Raw genomic sequence first — 18479 nt, 5'->3', positions numbered from 1 at the left:
TGCAGGGATGAAGGAAATAGGACAGGCTGTGGGGATCAGGGGCAGGGCAGAGCCAGGGAGAAGAATGACTTTTGGCATTTGATGGATCTGTGCCTCCCCTTGGCTTTGCTGGCTGACAAGAAATGAACATCCCTCTGTTTCTTGGGCAGCTCCTTCTCCAACAAAAGCAGGTGGGAGTTGGAGCCAAGGAGCTGAAAGCTGCAGGTGCAGCCTGGGCTGGAGGGAGCTCAGATTTGCACAAGGCTGCTCTGAGTGCCAGGGCTTGGATGGGGGAAATGGTGGGGTGCGGGTAGGGACAGAGTCTGATTGATTGTCAGCCATGAAGGGTCTTGATTTTCATATCTATTCAAACTGCATGAGGAGATGCGTGGATTCGATGTCAATTGGAGATTGCACACATCAATGAATTACCAGGAAAAAAAAATTAAATTACAGGATCTAAAAATATTTACTTGCTGTCTTTTTACATATAGTGTATTCACTTTGAATAGTCTTCTTAAATGTGTTGAATTAACCACAAAAGATTTGAACACTTAAATGATTCCCAGAGGCTTGGCTTGTTCAGGTGTTCTGAATGTTCATGAGCCCTGGGACACTGAATTCCTGCACTGAAGAGCTGAAGGCTGAACAAGCCTCTGGAGCAGTGAAATTCAGCAGCAGCCTCCAAGTTGCTGAGGATGTCAGCAGCCCCCAGTGAGGCCATCCCTGCCCAGAGACCGTGGGGGAATGGGCAGACAAGGAGAGCGTCCCTGGGGCTGGGGCAGCACAACTCAGAGGCACCAGCGGCTCCAGCTGGGCAATGGAGTGTGGAATGTGGCTGGGAAAGCCCTGCCTGGGCTGGGCCAAGCAGCACACACAAGCCCTGACCCACATCCACTAAAAAACTCTCTCGAGGAGACATTTAAAAGGAATTACAATTGTTTGTGTACACTGAGTTGGACTCCCTAGAGAAATATCAGCAAGAGATTCTCAGGAGCTCCAAACAACAAAACAGGAACTTTACTGGCAACTTTAGAATATCAGAGAAACTTTGGCAAAAGGTTTAATACAACATTCAGTCAACAAGAAACATTTCTCATAACATTAACTTTGCTCATTCAACTTCACAAACTCTAAGCCTGTTCCATTTTAAGTTACTCAAATTTTGCAAGAAGAGGGAATAAGAAAAAGACAAAAAAGATACAGAGAAATACACACACAGCTTCCAACTCCTGGATTCCAGCAGTGTTCAGATGGAAATTCAAAGACGATGCAGGGTCAAGATGTGTGCTTGCCTTGTGGTCAGCCTTCAATACCCCTTGGTCTTGCTGGGCCCTTCCCCCAGGTGGGGCTTGGGCTCATTTGGTCCCTCAGGAGCTGGGCTGGGGGCTGCAGAGGTGGCTGTGGAGCATTGCCTGTGCTGTGCCAGGGACTGGCAGCCACTGCTGGGCTGGGATAGAGGCTCTGGGGGGATTGGGGTTCCAGGGCAGGGCAGGGCTGGGGTTCCAGGGCAGGGCAAGGCTGGACCTGCCCCTTCCTCCCCAGCACATGAAATGTTTTGAGCCAACAATCTCCTCCAGTCTCTCACAACAGGGAATGTTGGAGGTGAAATCCCAATTCTGGCCATGGACACCTGGCTGAGCAGGACAGTTCGTTTCCACAGGAAGTAAACCATGGAGCCCCAGTGTTTGGAAGGCAGATGAGAGCCTCACTAGGCCAAGGCCAGCCAGACTTGTCAGAAATGGCAGATCTGGGAGCAGTCTTTGTAGTTAGGGAATTTTGGAGGTGGAAGCCCAATCTTGGCCATGGGCACCTGGACATGCAGGACAGTTCTTTCCCATAGGAAGGAAAGCACGGAGCCTTCCCCAGTGTTTTGGGGACAGATGAGATGTGACCCTTGTGAAACCATTGCCAGCCAGACTTGTCCTGGCAATATTCCTATGCGAACAATCCCTGGATATAAGGAAATTTGGAGGCGAAATCCCAATTCTGGCAATGGGTGCCTATAGAAGAAGAGTTCTTGTCCATAGAAAGGAAATCATGGAGCCCCAGTGTTCCAGCAGCAGAAGAGACCCTCAACCTGCCAAGGTCAGTTGGACCACTCAGATGGCTCCTGGGAGGCCAAAGCTGCGGGGCCTGTTCTGTGTTCCCTTGGTTTTGGGGGGCCCCACAAATGGTGCCTTGGATCTATGAGGCCCCACAGTGCCATAAGGGTGACTTGTTTCCATAGGATCCAGCAGTGTCCCAAACACTCCTTGATAACAGAAGACCCTCAGTGTCACAATAGACCCTTGGATCAATGGGGTCTCACAGTTTCACAGTGGCCCCTAGGTTCCAGAAGGCCCCGCAATGTCACAATGGTCCCAATGATGCCATGAGGCCCTGCAGTGTCACAATGGTCTCCGTGGTTCCCCAGGCCCCACAATGTCACGCGACTCCTCTGTTCCATGAGCCTTGAAATGTCACAATGGACCTTTGGACCCTGGGAGTTTGCAGTGTCACAATGGTCTCCTTTGGCTCCACAGTGTCACAATGGACCATTGACAACAGGAGGCCCCTCTGCGCCACCCTGGAGCTTTGGTTCCATGCAGCCCTGCAGTGTCACAAAGGCCTCTTGGTTTCACGAGGCCCCACAGTATCACAATGGTCCTCTTGGTTGTGTGGGGACCCCCAGGGTCACAATGGTCTTACCGGTTCCATGAGACCTCAGAGTGTCACAATGCTTTGCTTATTCCATGGGCGCTCATAGTGTCACAGTGGTCTCCATGATTCCATGAGTCCCCTCAGTGTCACAATGGTCTCCTTGGTTCCATGGTGCCCCACAGTGTCACAATGGCCCCGTGGTTCCATGAGGCTGCCATCTCTTAATGGTGTCTCCATTGTTCCATGAGGCCCTGCAATATCAAAATGGACCTTTTTCCATGAGGCCCTGTGGTGTCACAGCAGACCCTTGGTTTGATGGGGCCTGTCAGTGACACTACAGTCCCTACATTTTCATGAAGTCACACAGTGTCAGTACGGTCCCCTTGGTTCCATGAGGCCCAGCAATGTCACAGTGCTCTCCATGATTCCATGGGGCCCCACAGTGTCACAATGGTCCCTTGGTCTCACAGGGCCCCACAGTGTCACAATGGTCCCTTGGTCTCACAGGGCCCCACAGTGTCACAATGCTCCCTTGGTTCCACGGGCCCTGTGCTGCTGCATTCCCCCCTCCCCTTCTCAGGCCACCCTGCCAGCTGAGAAATGCTCCTTGGGCCTCAGCCTTGGCCAACAGCCCCTGGGCTCAGCTCCTCTGCAGCTCATCACAAACACTGTCTGCCCCAGGCACTGCTGCTGCCCAACCAGCTCCTGCTTTCTGTAGGAGCAGCCCTGGGAACTGCTTTTGTTCCCTCAGTGGCACAACATCCCTGTTCTCCCACTGCCAAAGAAAGCTGTTGATGCCAAGTGTGGCCAGGATGAACCATTGCTGGGACTGAAGCCCCTCTCTTGGGGCCCTGCAAACAGCGCTCCAAAAGGAGCCCTTGGAGCTCTCCTGGGCCAGCGACTCCCTCTGAGTGGGGCCTCTCCCAGCCGGGAACTCTCCCGTTTGCTGCACTTGGGGATCCCCAACAACGACGGAGCCTGGGCCGATCCCCCCACTCCTCCAGGCTCAACCCTTCACCCGCTGGGGAGATGCCAAAGGATCCACGGGGAGCATTTCCTGCCCTCAGGGGAATTTCTCCCAGGTGCCTTGCACTGTCTCTTTGTGTCTGTGTGCACACAGGAGTGCCTGTGCTGGGGAAATGTGGCAGAAATGCTGCTCTCTGAGGGGTTTGAGTGCCTTGGATAGCTGAGTACAGTCAGATGTCCAAATATCAGTAAGGTTAAGTCACAAGGTCTAAACTAAGTTAAATGCTCCTAAGAGTTGTTCTTTTACGAAGTTGTTGAGTTTGTTATTAGCTAAATTGAATATTGTTAAGTGTTATTCGTCTGTTAAAATGCCAAGTCATTGGTTATAAGTTAGGTTAAATACTGTTAAGTGCTGTCCTTCTGCTAAATTGTGAAGTTGAAGGTACCATTTAAGGTTAAGGTATCAGTTTAGTCCTGTTAAGTTTGAGCTCTGTTAACCTATTGGGCCATATTCCTTTTATCCTTGCCCTCACTCTCCTTTTGTCACACACACAGAGGGACAGTTCTCAGCGCATTTCTGATTTGATTGCCTGGATTCTGTTTGGTTTTGTTGTTGCTTTGTTTCCTTGGTGTGCCTGAAGTGTCCAGTCAGGAGCAGAGTGACTCTTGTCAAAGAATTTTGTGCTGCTGTCCCTTAATATTCAATCTGGTTTTTGCTGATCCCTTGCTGGGGATTTTTTCAGCGCTCTCAAGGCCTCGTTGGTACCAGGGTGAAGGAGCCCTGGCCCAGGCTCTGGCCCCGGGGGACATGGGGACGCTGCCGGGGGGTCCCTGTCCCCCTGTGCCACCCCCAGGGCCCCGGCCCCCCGTCCCCGTGTCAGGCTCTGGGGTCGATCTCGTGGAACATCCTCTGGGGGAGGCTGCGGCACCGGGGGCGGGGGGACCCGGGGGGACAGGGGACCCCGCTGTGCACGAGAAGGGTTGGACTGCTCTGGGGGGAACTGTGAGGGGGGCCAGGGCAGAGTGACCTCCCCAGTGACCTCACACAGCCCCTGTGATGTCACACAGCCAACTGTGATGTCACACAGCCACTGTGATGTCACACAGCCCCAGTGATGTTACCCTGTGATGTGATACATCTGCTCTGTGATGTCACAGAAGATACTGTGATATCACAAAGTCATCAGGTGATGTCACTGTCTCTTCTGTGATGTCACAGCCTACTCTATGATTTCCCCCCCCCAGTGATGTCACAACTCACTCTCTGATGTCACAGTTCCATCCTGTATGATGGCAGGATCTGCTCTATGGCCTCACACTATGATGTCACAGACAGCTGTGTAATGTCATGACCCCCTCAGTGATGTCACAAAGCCCTCTATGTGTTATCATGGTGCCACTCTGTAATGTGACAGCACACAAGACCTCACAGCCTGCTCTGTGATGTCACACAGCCATGCCATGATGTCACAGCCTGCTCTCTGATGTCACGCAATCCCCTCTATGGTGCCATAGCTGCTTGATGACCTCACACAACAAACTCTGTGATGTCACAGCCCAATCTGTGACCTCACACAGCCCACTCTGTGCTGTCACACAGCCCCTTGCTGACATCACAGCTGCTCTGTGCCTCCATGACACAGCCCCAGAGGAGCTGCTGTGACACAGCCCCCTCTGGGACATGCCACAGCCCCTGGCAGTGCTGAGCCCCTGGGAGCTCTGTCTGTGCCCTGCTGGTGTCCCTGAGGGGCCCTGGCAGTGCCCCAGCCCTGCTGGGCTGTGCACAGGAGCTGCTCCTGGCCAGAGCTGTCTCTCTGCAGCTCTGCTGCCCTTGCCAGGAGCTGCCTCTGGGCCAGGAGCCCGGCCCAGCTCAGCAGCACAGACACAGCACAAGGGCTTTAATGACCCTCTGGGGCTTTGGTCCTCTTTGCATCAGACTCAGTCCCTCAGAGTGTGCTCAAAGAACTTCTCAGGGACTCAAAAAGAGGGTGAAACAATGAAGTTTCCCCTCATACTTTGGAGAGATCCATGTGAGGGACAGGACTGAGAAAGTGTCCCTAGGTTCCAGGTAGAGCAGAACACTGGTGGCAGTGATGACAGGTGGGGACAAGCAAGGCAAAGGTGTCTCTGGTGCTGAGCAAACCTGGATGTGGTTCAGGAATGCAAAGGGCCAAGGCCTGAGCCCTTTGGAATTAATTCTTCCTTTCTCCTGCTGTTCTCTACTATATCAAAAGGATCCTCCACCTCTGAAACCACCCTTCAATCCCTCCCAAAGCTCTCCTCTGCTGTCCTCAGTTTCCACCCCACTGAGCACAGAGCTCCTGTGTCCCTATAGCGTGGTCAAGTGCTTGAGGCCAAGAGCACCTGGACAAGAGGCACAGTTCTTTTCTATAGGAAGGAAATCACAGAACCCCAGGGTTTGAAGGCAGATGAGAAGCAGTCACCAGAGGCCAGGGCCAGCGAGACCTGTCTGTCCTTGCAGCTTTTGACTGAAAGCAGTGTTTGGATATATGGGGAATTTTGGGTGTGGAATTCCATTTCAGCCACGGGTTCCTGGACTGGAATGACAGTTCTCCATAGGAAGGAAAGGGCAGAGCCCCAGTGTTTTAAGGACGGATTAGAGGCAGCCCCAAGGAGGCCAATGCAGCCAGATCTGTTGTCAGGGAAGAATCCTTGGACAGACAGAATTTGGGAGGCCAAACCCCACTTTTGTCTATTGGGCTTTGGACAAGAAGGACAGTTCTTTTCCATAGGAAGGAAAGTGCAGAACCCCAGTGCTTCAAAGGGAGATGAGAGCTGGCCCTTAGGAAGCCGAGGGAACCTAGATAGTCCTGGAAGCTTTTGTCTGGAGCTGTCCTTGGATTTAAGGAATTCTGGAGGTGAATTCTCAGTTTTGGCTATGGATGCCTGGACTTGAAAGATGTTTTTTTTCCATAAGAAGAAAAGCACAGGCCCCCGGCATTTTGAAGGCAGATAAGAGGTGGCCCCCAAGAGGCCAAGGCCAGCCAGAGCTGTCTGTCCCTCCAGGTGACATATGGGAATAATCCTTGGATATAATCAAATTTGGAGGAGGAATCCCAATTTCAGCCATGAAGCCCTGGAAGAGAAGGACAGTCCTTTCTCACAGGAAGGGAAGCATGGAACTCCAGGGTTTCCGGGGTGGATGAGAAGTGACCTTCAACATGCCCAGGTCAGCTGGACCAGTCAGGCAGCTCCCAGGAGGCCCAGCCAGCCAGACCTGTTCTATGTTCTTGGATCCTTGGGGCCCTGCAGCATCACAGTGGCCCCTTGGTTCCATGAGGCTCTGTAGGATCACAACAGATCTTTGTTTCCATGAGGCCCAGTGATATAACAATGGTCTCCTTGGCTCCACAGTGGCACAATGGCCCCTTGCTTCCATGAGGTGTTGCAGTGTCACAGTGGTTTCCTTGTTTCCATGGGACTGTGCAATGCCACAATGGCCCTTTGGTTCCATGAGGTGACAGAGTCTCAAAATGGCTCCTTGGTTCTATTGGGTTCCTCACGGACACAATGGCCCCTTGGTTCCACCAAGCCTGGATGTGTTACAGTGGCCCCTTGCCTCCATGGGGACCCACAGTGTCACAAAGATTTCTTACAATGGCCCCTTGCTTCCATGAGACCCTGCAGTGTCACAGTGGTTGCCTTGGTTATATAAGACCCTGTGGTGTCACAGTGGCCCCTTGGTTCCAGTGGGTCCTGAAGTGTCATATCAGTCTCCTTGGTTCTGTGAGGCCCCGCAATGTCACAATGGACTTTTGATTCCATGAGCTTTTGTACTGCCAACAACAGCCAACAACAGTCTCCTTGGTTCCATGGTGTCACACTGGACCCTTGGTTTTATTGGGACTCACAGTGTCAGAAGGGTCTCCTTGGTTCCATGAGGCCCTGCAGAGCCCCTTGATTCAACAGGGCCTCAAAGTGTCATCATGGTCTCCAGGATTCCATGAGGCCTTGCAGTGTCACAATGGACCTTTGGTTCCATGGGGTCCCACATTGTTACATGAATCCTTAATTCCATGGGGTCCTGTCATCCACAATGGACTCTTGGGTTCCATGGTGCCACAGAGTGTGACAACTGCCCCTTGGCCTGCCAATACTCCATAGTGTCCCAATGGTTCCTTGCTTCCATGAGACTTTGTAGTGTCACAATGGCCCCCTGGTTCATTGAGGCCTTCGGTGTCACAATGGTCTCCATGATTCCATAAGGCCTTGCAGTGTCACAACAGACCATTGGTTTCACTGAGCCCCACAGTGTCTCTGTGGTCCTCTTGGCTCCACAAGGCTCTGAAGTGCCACAAAAGCCCTTTGGTTCCACAAGGCCTCAAAGTGTAAAAATGGCCTCCATGGTGTCAGGAGGCCTCAGAGTGTCACAATGGTATCCTTGGTTCCACTGGACCCTTCATCCCCTGGAGACCCACAGGGTTCACTGGAGTCCCCTTGGTTCCATGAGGCCCTGCCATGCTGTAATGGCCCTTTGGTTCCATTGGGTCCCAAAGTGTCAGAACAGTCTCCATTGTTCCATGAGGCCCCCCAAAGTCACTGTGCTCCCCTGGGTTCCACAGGGCCCTACAGTGTGACAATGGACTCTTGGTTCCATGAGGTTCCTCAGTTAGAATGGTCTCCTTGGATCCACAGTGTCACAGTAGCCCCTTGGCTCCATGTGGCCACGCTGTGTCACAATGGCTCATGGTTCCATGAGGTCACAGAGTTTAACAATGGACCTTTGGTTCTGCGAGGCCTTGCTGTGTCACAATGGACTCCTGGTTCCATGAGCTTTCACACTGCCCACAACAGTCTCCTTGGTTCTGCAGGGTCACCATGGTCCCTTTGTTCCATGAGGTTCCATAGCAGAACACAGTCACCTTGGTTCTGTGAGATTCTGCAGTGTCTCAATGGACTCATGGTTCCACCAGGCCTTGCTGTGTCAGAATGGCCCCTTGGTTCCAAGAGGTTTCTCAGGGTCACAATGGTCTCCTTGGAGCTGCAGTATCACAATGAACCATTGGTTCAATGTGGCCCCAGTGTACCAAAATGGATTTTGGTTCCATGGGGTTCTGCAGACTCACAAAGGACCCTTTGTGCCCTGACTTTGCTCAGTGTCACAGCTGACTCCTTGTTCTGTGAGGCCCTGCCACCACCAAATATCCAAAATATTAGAATAAGACTCCTTAACACTAATTTCCTATTAACGAGGATATCATTTATTCGGGTCTGAGGTCTAGTGAGGGATAACTCCTAACCTTATGTGGACATGAATTTCTACCAGCGTCACTAAATGCATATTACAATTTACCCATTACCATAAAACCCACCTCAAGTTCCCAGATTCAGTCCTTTGATTTTCTGTCACTGCATTCTTGAGCCAAATGTCTTCTTCTTGTCTTCCAACCATGCTTGGTGAGAAAGCAGCCCCTGAATGCCTTGTTCCTGTACTAAAAGTTCACAGGCACAGTAAAAATTGAATGAACCCTTTTGGCATCAAGGCCAAGGCTTTGTGTGGGTAGGCAGAGGCAGGGAGGAGGCAGAGCTGTCAGCAAAGGAAGGGCCCAGCCAGGTGGGGCAGCCGGGGGATGCCCACAGCCTGCAGGGACAGAGGCTCAGGGCAGGGACACCGTAGGACAGCCTGGGCTGCACAGGGCACAGGGATGGGCAGCAGCTGCAAGACAGCCCTGCCAGAGCCAACTTGGGCAGCACTTTGGCCATGGCAGACACAAAGAGCACCAAAGCCCCAGAGGGTCATTAAAGTCCTTGTGCTGTGTCTGTGCTGCTGAGCTGGGCCGGGCTCCTGGCCCAGAGGCAGCTCCTGGCAAGGGCAGCAGAGCTGCAGAGACAGCTCTGGCCAGGAGCAGCTCCTGTGCCCAGCCCAGCAGGGCTGGGGCACTGCCAGGGCCCCTCAGGGACACCAGCAGGGCACAGACAGAGCTCCCAGGGGCTCAGCACTGGCAGGGGCTGTGGCATGTCCCAGAGGGGGCTGTGTCACAGCAGCACCTCTGTGGCTGTGTCATGGAGGCACAGAGCAGCTGTGATGTCAGCAAGGGGCTGTGTGTCATCACAGAGTGGGCTGTGTGAGGTCACTGAGCAGCTACAGCATCATAGAGTTAACTCTGTGACACCACCGAGCAGGCTCTGACATTATGGCATGGCTGTATGACATCATAGAGGGGGCTGTGAGGTCAAAGTGTGTGCTGTGACATTACAGAATGGCAGTATGACATCACAGAGAGGGTTTTGTGGCTCAGAGAGGGTTTTGTGACATCACTGAGGTTGTTGTGACATCACACAGCTGTCTGTGACATCATAGAGTAGGGTGTGAGGCCATGGAGCAGATCCTGCCATCATAAAAGGTGGCTCTGTGACATCAGAGAGTAGGTTGTGACATCACTGGCTGGCTGTGTAACATCATAGAGCTGGCTGTGACATCACAGAACACACAGTGACATGATATGGTGACTTTGCGACATCACAGTGTCTTCTGAGACATCACAGTGCAGCTGCATGACATTCCAGAGTGACTTCCAAGAGTTGACTCTGTGACATCACAAGGGTGCTATGTGGCATCCCAAAGTGGGCTGTGAAATCACTAGTGGGTGTGTGACATTGAAAAAGAGATCTGTGGCATCAGAGTGGGCTGTGTGACATCACAGGAGCTGTGTGAGGTTACAGAGAATGGCTGTGTGATATCACAGGGGCTGTGTGACATCCGGGGGGCTGTGTGAGGTCACAGAGATGTCAGTGTGACATCACAGGGTTCTGTGTGACATCACAGGGGCTGTGTGAAATCACAGGTTGCTATCTGATATCACAGGAGGCTGTGTGATATCACAGGAGGCTGTGTGACATCACAGGGGCTGTGTGACATCACAGGGGCTGTGTGAGGTCACTGGGGAGGTCACTCTGCCCCGGCCCCCCTCACAGTTCCCCCCAGAGCAGTCCAACCCTGCTCGTGCACAGCGGGGTCCCCTGTCCCCCCGGATCCCCCCGCCCCCGGCGCCACAGCCTCCCCCAGAGGATGTTCCACGAGATCGACCCCAGAGCCTGACACGGGGACGGGGGGCCGGGGCCCTGGGGGTGGCACAGGAGGACAGGGACCCCCTGGCAGCGTCCCCGTGTCCCCCAGGGCCAGAGCCTGGGCCAGGGCTCCTTCACCCTGGTACCAACGGAGGCCTTGAGAGCGCTGAAAAAATCTCCAGCAAGGGATCAGCAAAAACCAGATTGAATATTAAGGGACAGCAGCACAAAGTTCCTTGGCAAGAGTCACTCTGCTCCTGACTGGACACTTCAGGCAAACCAGGGAAGCAAAGCAACAACAAAACCAAATAAAATCCAGGCAATCAAACCTGAAATGAGCCAAGAACCCTCCCTGTGTGTGTGTGTGTGTGTGTGACATAAGGACAAGGAGGGCAAGGATAAAAGGAATACAGCCCAAAATGTTAACAGAGATGAAATTTAAAAGGACTTAAGTGATACCGTCAACTTCACAATTTAGCAAAAGAACAGCACTTAACAGTACTTAACCTAACTTAAAACCAATGACTCAATAATTTAACACAGGAATAACACTTAACAAAACTTAGCTAATAACTTGAATGAAACTTAACAACTTAGCAAAAGAACAACTCTTAGCAGCATTTAACTTAGCTTAGATCTCCTGACTTAACCTTACTTACTGATATCTGGATATCTGAGTGACTCAGCTATCCAAGGCACTCAAACCCCTCAGAGAGCAGCATTTCTGCCACATTGCAGGCTGCATTGTAAGATGGAACCAAATGCATGTTTTCAATCCCCATCTTCATCAACTGCTATAAACAGGTGGGGCAGTGTTCTTGATCTCTTCCATGACTCAGCCCTGATAACGCCCTCCAGGGGAGATATCTTCTGGGAATGGGCCATTGTGTATCACTGCAGGGCTGATAAAATTCCATCATCCCATTGTGGGATGCTCCGCCCAGGGGGAGGATCCAAGCATTCCTACCTGCATATAAGGTGAGCCTTGCAACACCAGGAGCAGCTTGCCTACTGGATTCCCAGAGGATAAGAGCTCCAGAACCACCCCTGGACCTTCAGAGGAAGACCAGACCCTTCTACAGGATCACTGCTTTGACAGAATCACATTCATCTCTCCAACAGGACTGCAGCCACGCTATGCAGAAAGAAAAGTTGAGAGGTGAAAGCTCAATTAGAACTTAACCTGGCGGTTTCTGTAAAAAGAATAAAACGTTTTTATAAAAAAGTTTATAGCAAAAAGAGGATGAAGGAGAACCTCTGCTCTTTTTTATTGATTGCAGTTGAGAATAGAGTAACTGAAGATAAGTAAAAGACTAAGCTACTTAATATCTTGTCAATTTTCAGTATTAGTACAGGTTGTCCTCAGGACAAGTGTTCTCCTGAGCTGGTAGATGGGCACAGGGAGCACAACAGCCCCCTGGAATCCAGGAGGAAGCAGGTGCTAACCTGCTGAGCCACTCAGATGCTCACAGGTGTATGGGATCAGATGGGATCCATCCCAGGGGGATGAGGGAGCTGTCGATGAGCTCCCCAAGCTGCTCTCCATCATTTACCATCAGTCCTGGCTCAGCAGGGAGGGCCCAGAGCTCTGGAGGTGCCAGTGTGAGCCCATGCCCAGGAAGGGCTGGAAGGAGGAGCTGGGGAACTCCAGGCCTGTCAGCCTGACCTGGGTGCCTGGCAAGGTTATGGAACAGATCACCTTGAGTGCCACCACAGGGCACCCACAGGATGGCCCAGGGATCAGAGCCAGCCAGCGTGGATTTCAATGTCTGCGCTGATGGTCTGGATGAGGGGATTGAGTTGAGCATCAGCAAATTTTCAGATGACACCAAGCTGGGTGTGAGTGTGGATCTGCTGGAGGGTAGGAGGGCTCTGCACAGGGCCCTGGACAGGCTGGATCCAGGGCCCAAATCCAACAAGGTGAGGTTTAACAAGTCCCAGTGCTGGGTCCTGCACTTTTTCCACAACAACCCCTGCAGCTCTACAGGCTGGGGACAGAGTGGCTGGAGAGCAGCCAGGCAGAAAGGGACCTGCAGGGACTGATGGGCAGCAGGCTGGACATGAGGCAGCAGTGAGCCCAAGTGGCCAAGAAGGCCAATAGCTCCTGGCCTGGATCAGAAACGGTGTAGCCAGCAGGACCAGGGCAGGGATTCTTCCCCTGTTCTGGGCACTGGTTGGGCAGCACCTTGAGTGCTGTGTCCATTTCTGGGCCCCCCAATTCAGGAAGGACATGGAGGGGCTGGAGCGTGTCCAGAGAAGGGCAACAAGGCTGGGGAGGGGTCTGGAGCACAAGTCCTGTGAGGAGCGGCTGAGAGAGCTGCTGGGGTTGTTTATCCTGGAGAAGAGGAGGCTCAGGGGAGACAAGGCAGTGTCAGGGCACAGGTTGGACTTGGTGATCTCCAAGGTCTTTTCCAACCTTGCTGATTCTGGGATTCTCTGAAACCACCCCTGGAGCAGTTGCAGGATGAGCCCTGGGCCTCCTCTTCAGCAGCTCCAGCAGCCCAGGTCGCTCAGCTTCTCCTGGCAGCCCCAAAGCCCATCCTGTCAGTCCTGCAGAGCTTCTGCAGCTCCTCCTCATTGCCCAGAACAGGGAGCCCCAGAGGCATACACAGCAGCCCAGATGTGCCCCCCTGGCCTGGGGTGCCTCTGGCAAGGGAGCAGCAGCAGGCACTGCAGGAGCCTGCAGACAATTCCTGCAGCACTTGTAGGATGATCCTGCTGCCCAAGGGACGTTCCCATGGGGCCAAGTCAGGAACTGCAATGGGGAGTGGGGCCAGAGAGGAAAGGCCAAACAGGGATGGGCTGTTTGCAGGGGAAGGAACAGGGCTGGGCAAGAGGAAGAGATTTGTACAAGGGAAGAGTAAAGAAAACAAAGGTGAAGCCAAGGAAACGCCCAGGGCAGTTTGGGGGTGGCTGCCAGGCAGCCCTGGCTCTGAGCAACAGCGTCTGCAGTGGCACAGGAAACTCCCAGCTGATGGGAACAAACTTTCTGGCTGAGTGCAGAGGCCAGGACAAAGCTGAGTGGTTTCCCTGGTGTCCCGCAGGCCTTGCTGGCCCCAGGGGCTGATGGCATTTGTGCTCCCTCAGGTTCATGTCCCCACAGCAACAGCATGGGGGTGCTGGCCCTGCTGTGTGCAATGCAAACAGGGGCTGCTGAGCCAGTGCTGCCGTGTCTGTGCCTGCAAGGATGGGGCACCTGTGTGAGCTGGGGCAGAGGCCAGGGCTGCAGAGGGGGGATGTTGTTGGCAGCTGCATGAGGACGCTCTGGGACGCTGCCCTGGGCTGTGCAGCGCACTGGGCATGGATCAGCCCCTGCTCTGCTGCTCCTTCCCGTCTGCCCCAGGGCCCTTGCAGAGCCCCAGCCATGCTGTTTGCCCCCAGCCTGCCCACGGCCAGCCTGGGGCTGCTGACGGGGGTTTCTGTGCTGAGCATTGGCCTGGCCGTGTTCTTGAGAGAGCCTGGGCAAGGAGCCTGGAGCCCCCAGGGCCTGGCCTGAGGCGTCAGCGCTGCCCCAGCAGTGCCCATGGCCTGTCCCTGCTGCAGCCCCGGCACTGCCACCCCCAGGGCTGTGCCCGGCCCCGAGAGCACTCAGGCCCTGCAGCAACACCAGGGCCACCAGGGCAGCGGGGCAGGGCCACGGCAGCAGCACTGGCAACACCAAGTGCTGCTGCTGCTGCTGCTGCTGGGCCAGCACTGATCTGCCCCAGCTCTGCACACAGACATTGCTGCTGCAGCTCCAGAGAAGGCAACAAAAGGGCATCTCTGCAGAAAACTCTGCTGGGAGATCCTTTAGTTCCTTTAAAGGCACCAAGAGCGCAGCCCCTGATTGACACAGTCTGTGGGCACAGGGAAGATAGAGAGAAAAAAAATGAAAAATGGCATAAGGAATGGCTTTTCGTTGTGGACCATATGAAAAAAATAAAACAAAGGAAAGAAATCTCCAAAATGAAACCAACAAGAAGTATCAAAAATGAGTATTATTATAAGTGATTTACAGAAATTCTCCAGCAGTTTAATGTTTCTGAAAGCATCCAGTCATCAGTCTCCACACTGCAACCTTGAGCTCCTGGTTCCTCAGGCTGTAGATGAGGGGGTTCAGGGCTGGAGGCACCACCGAGTACAGAACTGACAGGGCCAGATCCAGGGATGGGGAGGACATGGAGGGGGGCTTCAGGTAGGCAAATGAGGCGGGAAAGAAGAACAGAGAGACTACGGCCAGGTGAGGGAGGCAGGTGGAAAAGGCTTTGTGCCGTCCCTGCTCAGAGGGGATCCTCAGCACAGCCCTGAAGATCTGCACATAGGAGAAAACAATGAACACAAAACAGCCAAATGCTAAACACACACTAACAACCATAAGCCCGATTTCCCTGAGGTAGGATTTGGAGCAGGATAGCTTGAGGACTGGGGGAATTTCACAGAAGAACTGGCCCAGGGCATTGCCATGGCACAGGGGCAGGGAAAATGTATTGGCCGTGTGCAGCAGTGAATAGAGAAAGGCACTGGCCCAGGCAGCTGCTGCCATGTGGGCACAAGCTCTCCTGCCCAGGAGGGTCCCATAGTGCAGGGGTTTGCAGATGGACACATAGCGGTCGTAGCACATCACGGTCAGGAGGGAAAATTCTGCTGAGATGAAGAACATAAAGAAAAAGAGCTGAGCAGCACATCCAGTGTAGGAGATGTTGCTGGTGTCCCAGAGGGAATTGTGCATGGCTTTGGGGACAGTGGTGCAGATGGAGCCCAGGTCAGCGAGGGCCAGGTTGAGCAGGAAGAAGAACATGGGCGTGTGCAGGTGGTGGCTGCAGGCTACGGCGCTGATGATGAGGCCGTTGCCCAGGAGGGCAGCCAGGGAGATGCCCAGCAAGAGGCAGAAGTGCAGGAGCTGCAGCTGCCGCGTGTCTGCCAATGCCAGCAGCAGGAAGTGCCTGATGGAGCTGCTGTTCGACATTTGCTGTGCCTTGGCATGGGGATCTGTAAGAAAAATAATCATGGAATAGTTGGGTTTGGAGAGGACTTGAAATATCCCAGCAGAGCCTGGGGGCACTTTCCCCCCACTGCCTGCCCAGGGCTCTGCTGCCTGGAGCTGTCCCTGCCAGCAGCTGCTTCCCTGTGCCCAGGGCTGGGCCCTGCCAGTGCTGCCAGAGCCCAGCCCAGCCCTGGGGGCTCAGCTCTGCCCTGCAGAGCCCTCCCAGCTCAGGAACTGCCCAGGGGCAGCTCTGGCTCTGCAGGCTCTGAGGGCAACATCAGAGCAACCCTGAGGAGGCTGAAAAAGCAACACTGATGCTGGCTCTAAGGGCTGATTTCTGTCACGGCCCAATTTATTCAGATCTAAGAGAATTTTTTTATTTATTTTTCTCAACGTGAACTGAGAGATGGATATCTATGAGCAGTTTCTTATCCAGGCGACCCAGAGCAGTAGATTAAAAAAGTAGGATTTTCCCATTCATGCAGCCCCTGCCTTGCTGTGCTCCCTGTATAATCTACTTGGAAATGTTCTTCAGTTAAATGCCATGCTGGGAGCAGCCCTGAACAATGCAGCATCCTCCCCACACAAGGAGAACACTCCCAAGCCTCACCAGCTGTCTCCTGCCACCCAGATCTTGTCCCCCAGGGCTGGGAGCAGCTGCCAGGGCTGGCTGAGAGCTGTCCCTGGCAGGCAGCAGAGTCCCTGCCCCAGCACAGCGCCCTGGGCTGCAGGACCCTGCTCTGCAGGACAGCCCTGGGCACCCCTGGCTGCCCTGCACAAGAGACAAGCAGAGAATACACTCACAGGCTCTGCAGGCATTGGGATGTTCCAGCTTGAGGAGATGGCTCCAGGAGCTGCAGCTGCACTGTCCTGCAGCCAGAGGTTCCTGTGCCAAGGGCTGGCAGTGATTGTGCCCCAGGCACTTCTCAGCCCCTTGCCAGCCCTGACTGATTGAAGCTCTCTGTGCCTCTGGGCTGTGCCCGGGCTGGCTGCAGGCAGTGCCCCAGCCCTGCTGGGCTGGCAGAAGAGCTGCTCATCCAGAGAAATGTGCTTTTGAAGCTCTTCTTGGTGACCAGGAGCTGCCTCTGTGCCAGGAGCCCAGCCCAGCTCAGCAGCACAGACGCAGCACAAGGACTTTAATGAGCCTCTGGGGCTTTGTGCTCAGGCCCTGAACATCAGTCCCTGAGAGGGAGCTGAAGAAACCTCTCCAGAACTCCAAGACAGAATCCAACTCCAAACTTTCTTGGACTTTTAATGGGTCCCAGTGAGGGACACGACTGAGCAAGTGTCCCCAGGCCCCAGGCAGAGCAGAGAACTGCAGGCAGTGATGACAGGTGGGGACAAAGAGAAGCCAAGTCTTGGTGCCCTGGGGCACAGCAGGGTCTGTGCCAGCAAGGGCTGGGAGGAGACACCTTGTGCTGAGGCCCTGGGGCCTCCTGGCACAGCCCCAGCCAGGCTGGGCACTGTCAGCCCCTTGTGCTGCCCTCAGCATCCCCCCCTAGCCCACATCCCAGTGGCCTCAAGGATCTGCTGCAAGGAGTCCCTGGGGAGCCTTGCTCAGCAATGGCCCTGGGGGCTCCTTCATGCTCCCTGCAGGGACTGCAGGTTTTTCAAAGGACTTTGGCTTTGGCTTTTGCCCTGGAGTCTCTGAGAGGTTTGTGCAATCATGGCCTCCAATTATCTGCTGTAATTAGTCCCTGGAGATGCTTTGTCAGTAACAACATTCAGTGGGGCTCATTAATGCTTCAGGGTACTTCAGTTATTTTAAGGTACTTGGTGTTTCCCTTTTGATACAGACTCTATGAGAGGTTTGTGCAATCATTGCTCAATTATCTGCTTTAATGAGTCCCTGGAGAGCTTTGTACTGACAGTCATGCTCAGAAATGCTTTGAGATACTCAAAGTTTTTAAGGTAGTTTGGATTTTCTTTTCCACTCTGAATCTCTGAGAGGTTTTTTGTGCCATCCTGGCCTCCAGTCTGTTCTCCAAGGAGTCCATGAGGATCCTGTGTTTGGGATGGACCTCACTTGGACCCATTCATGCTTTGAGACACTTTGGGGTTTTCTTCTGACTTTGACTCCTGAAAAGGTTTGTGCAATCTCCTCTCAGGTCCTGAGGTTCAAGGGCTCAGCTCCAAAAGCACCACAGGCTCATTAGGATGCAGCAAGTCCTGACATACCATAGCCCTGCCTTGATTTCCCTCTAGTCTTGTTCAGTTCAGCAGGAAGTTTTCCTTTTACAGTTATGGATGGTATAAATAAGAGGCTTGACTAGGCCAATATTCAAGCAGCAATCAATTTATTAAGTAATATGGTAAAGTATGAGCAATACAGCGCTGGGTACAGTGGGGGAAGTTTTCCCTCCAACTGCACACCGATAGTTGAGGCTTACAGGTATTTATAGGGGTACTCATAAGCTTTCTCAGCAGTTTCTATTCCAATTCTTACTGATCAGCAGTTTCTATTCCCAATTTTTACATCACAATTCTATGTACTATTGTGATTTAGCTTTTCTCAGGATGTATCCCAAAAGGAGTATTTCCAGATGGTGGTGGTCTGGTTTCCAAAAGAAGAAAGACGAATCCCATCTGGTGAGGTCCAGCTCTCCAGATGTAGGTCCTCCTTTTAATTGCAAAGACTATAAATCTAACAACAGTGATGTCCAGCTTCCCTTGGTTGAAACTATAAATCCTTGAGGTGGTGTTCATCTTCCTTTCTCAAGCTGATTTTCTCTGCTTCAATAAGGCGTGAGATAAGCATGTTTCCTTTATATATATTCCAAAGCTATAGTTTCAAGGACATGAGCAATGTTCTAAAATTATATTTCAAAAGGTTATTATTGCAGAACTCTTTAAGGATTAACTACAAGCAAGAAGCAACATCCTTAATGCTTTAATGCCA

General features: G+C 53.0%; 1 protein-coding gene across 1 annotated transcript; it reads right to left on the bottom strand.

The window, feature by feature from the left end:
- Window positions 1–14629: 14629 nt before the first annotated feature.
- On the bottom strand, window positions 14630–15562 carry LOC139586967 (olfactory receptor 14A16-like). The gene has a single exon (XM_071420710.1). The coding sequence runs from the start codon at window positions 15560–15562 to the stop codon at window positions 14630–14632; it is 933 nt and encodes a 310-aa protein (XP_071276811.1).
- Window positions 15563–18479: the final 2917 nt, after the last annotated feature.

This window comes from Agelaius tricolor, unplaced genomic scaffold, assembly GCF_023055355.1.
Source record: "Agelaius tricolor isolate 1412-34295 unplaced genomic scaffold, bAgeTri1.0.p SCAF_158, whole genome shotgun sequence".
NCBI classification, from domain to species: Eukaryota; Metazoa; Chordata; class Aves; order Passeriformes; family Icteridae; genus Agelaius; species Agelaius tricolor.
The sequence above is the reverse complement of the archived record's forward strand: the minus strand, read 5'-3'. Positions and strand labels throughout refer to the sequence as shown.

What these genes read in the sequence shown, in the direction of transcription:
- LOC139586967 (XM_071420710.1), bottom strand. Translation starts at nt 15,562, where the DNA reads ATGTCGAACAGCAGCTCCATCAGGCACTTCCTGCTGCTGGCATTGGCA.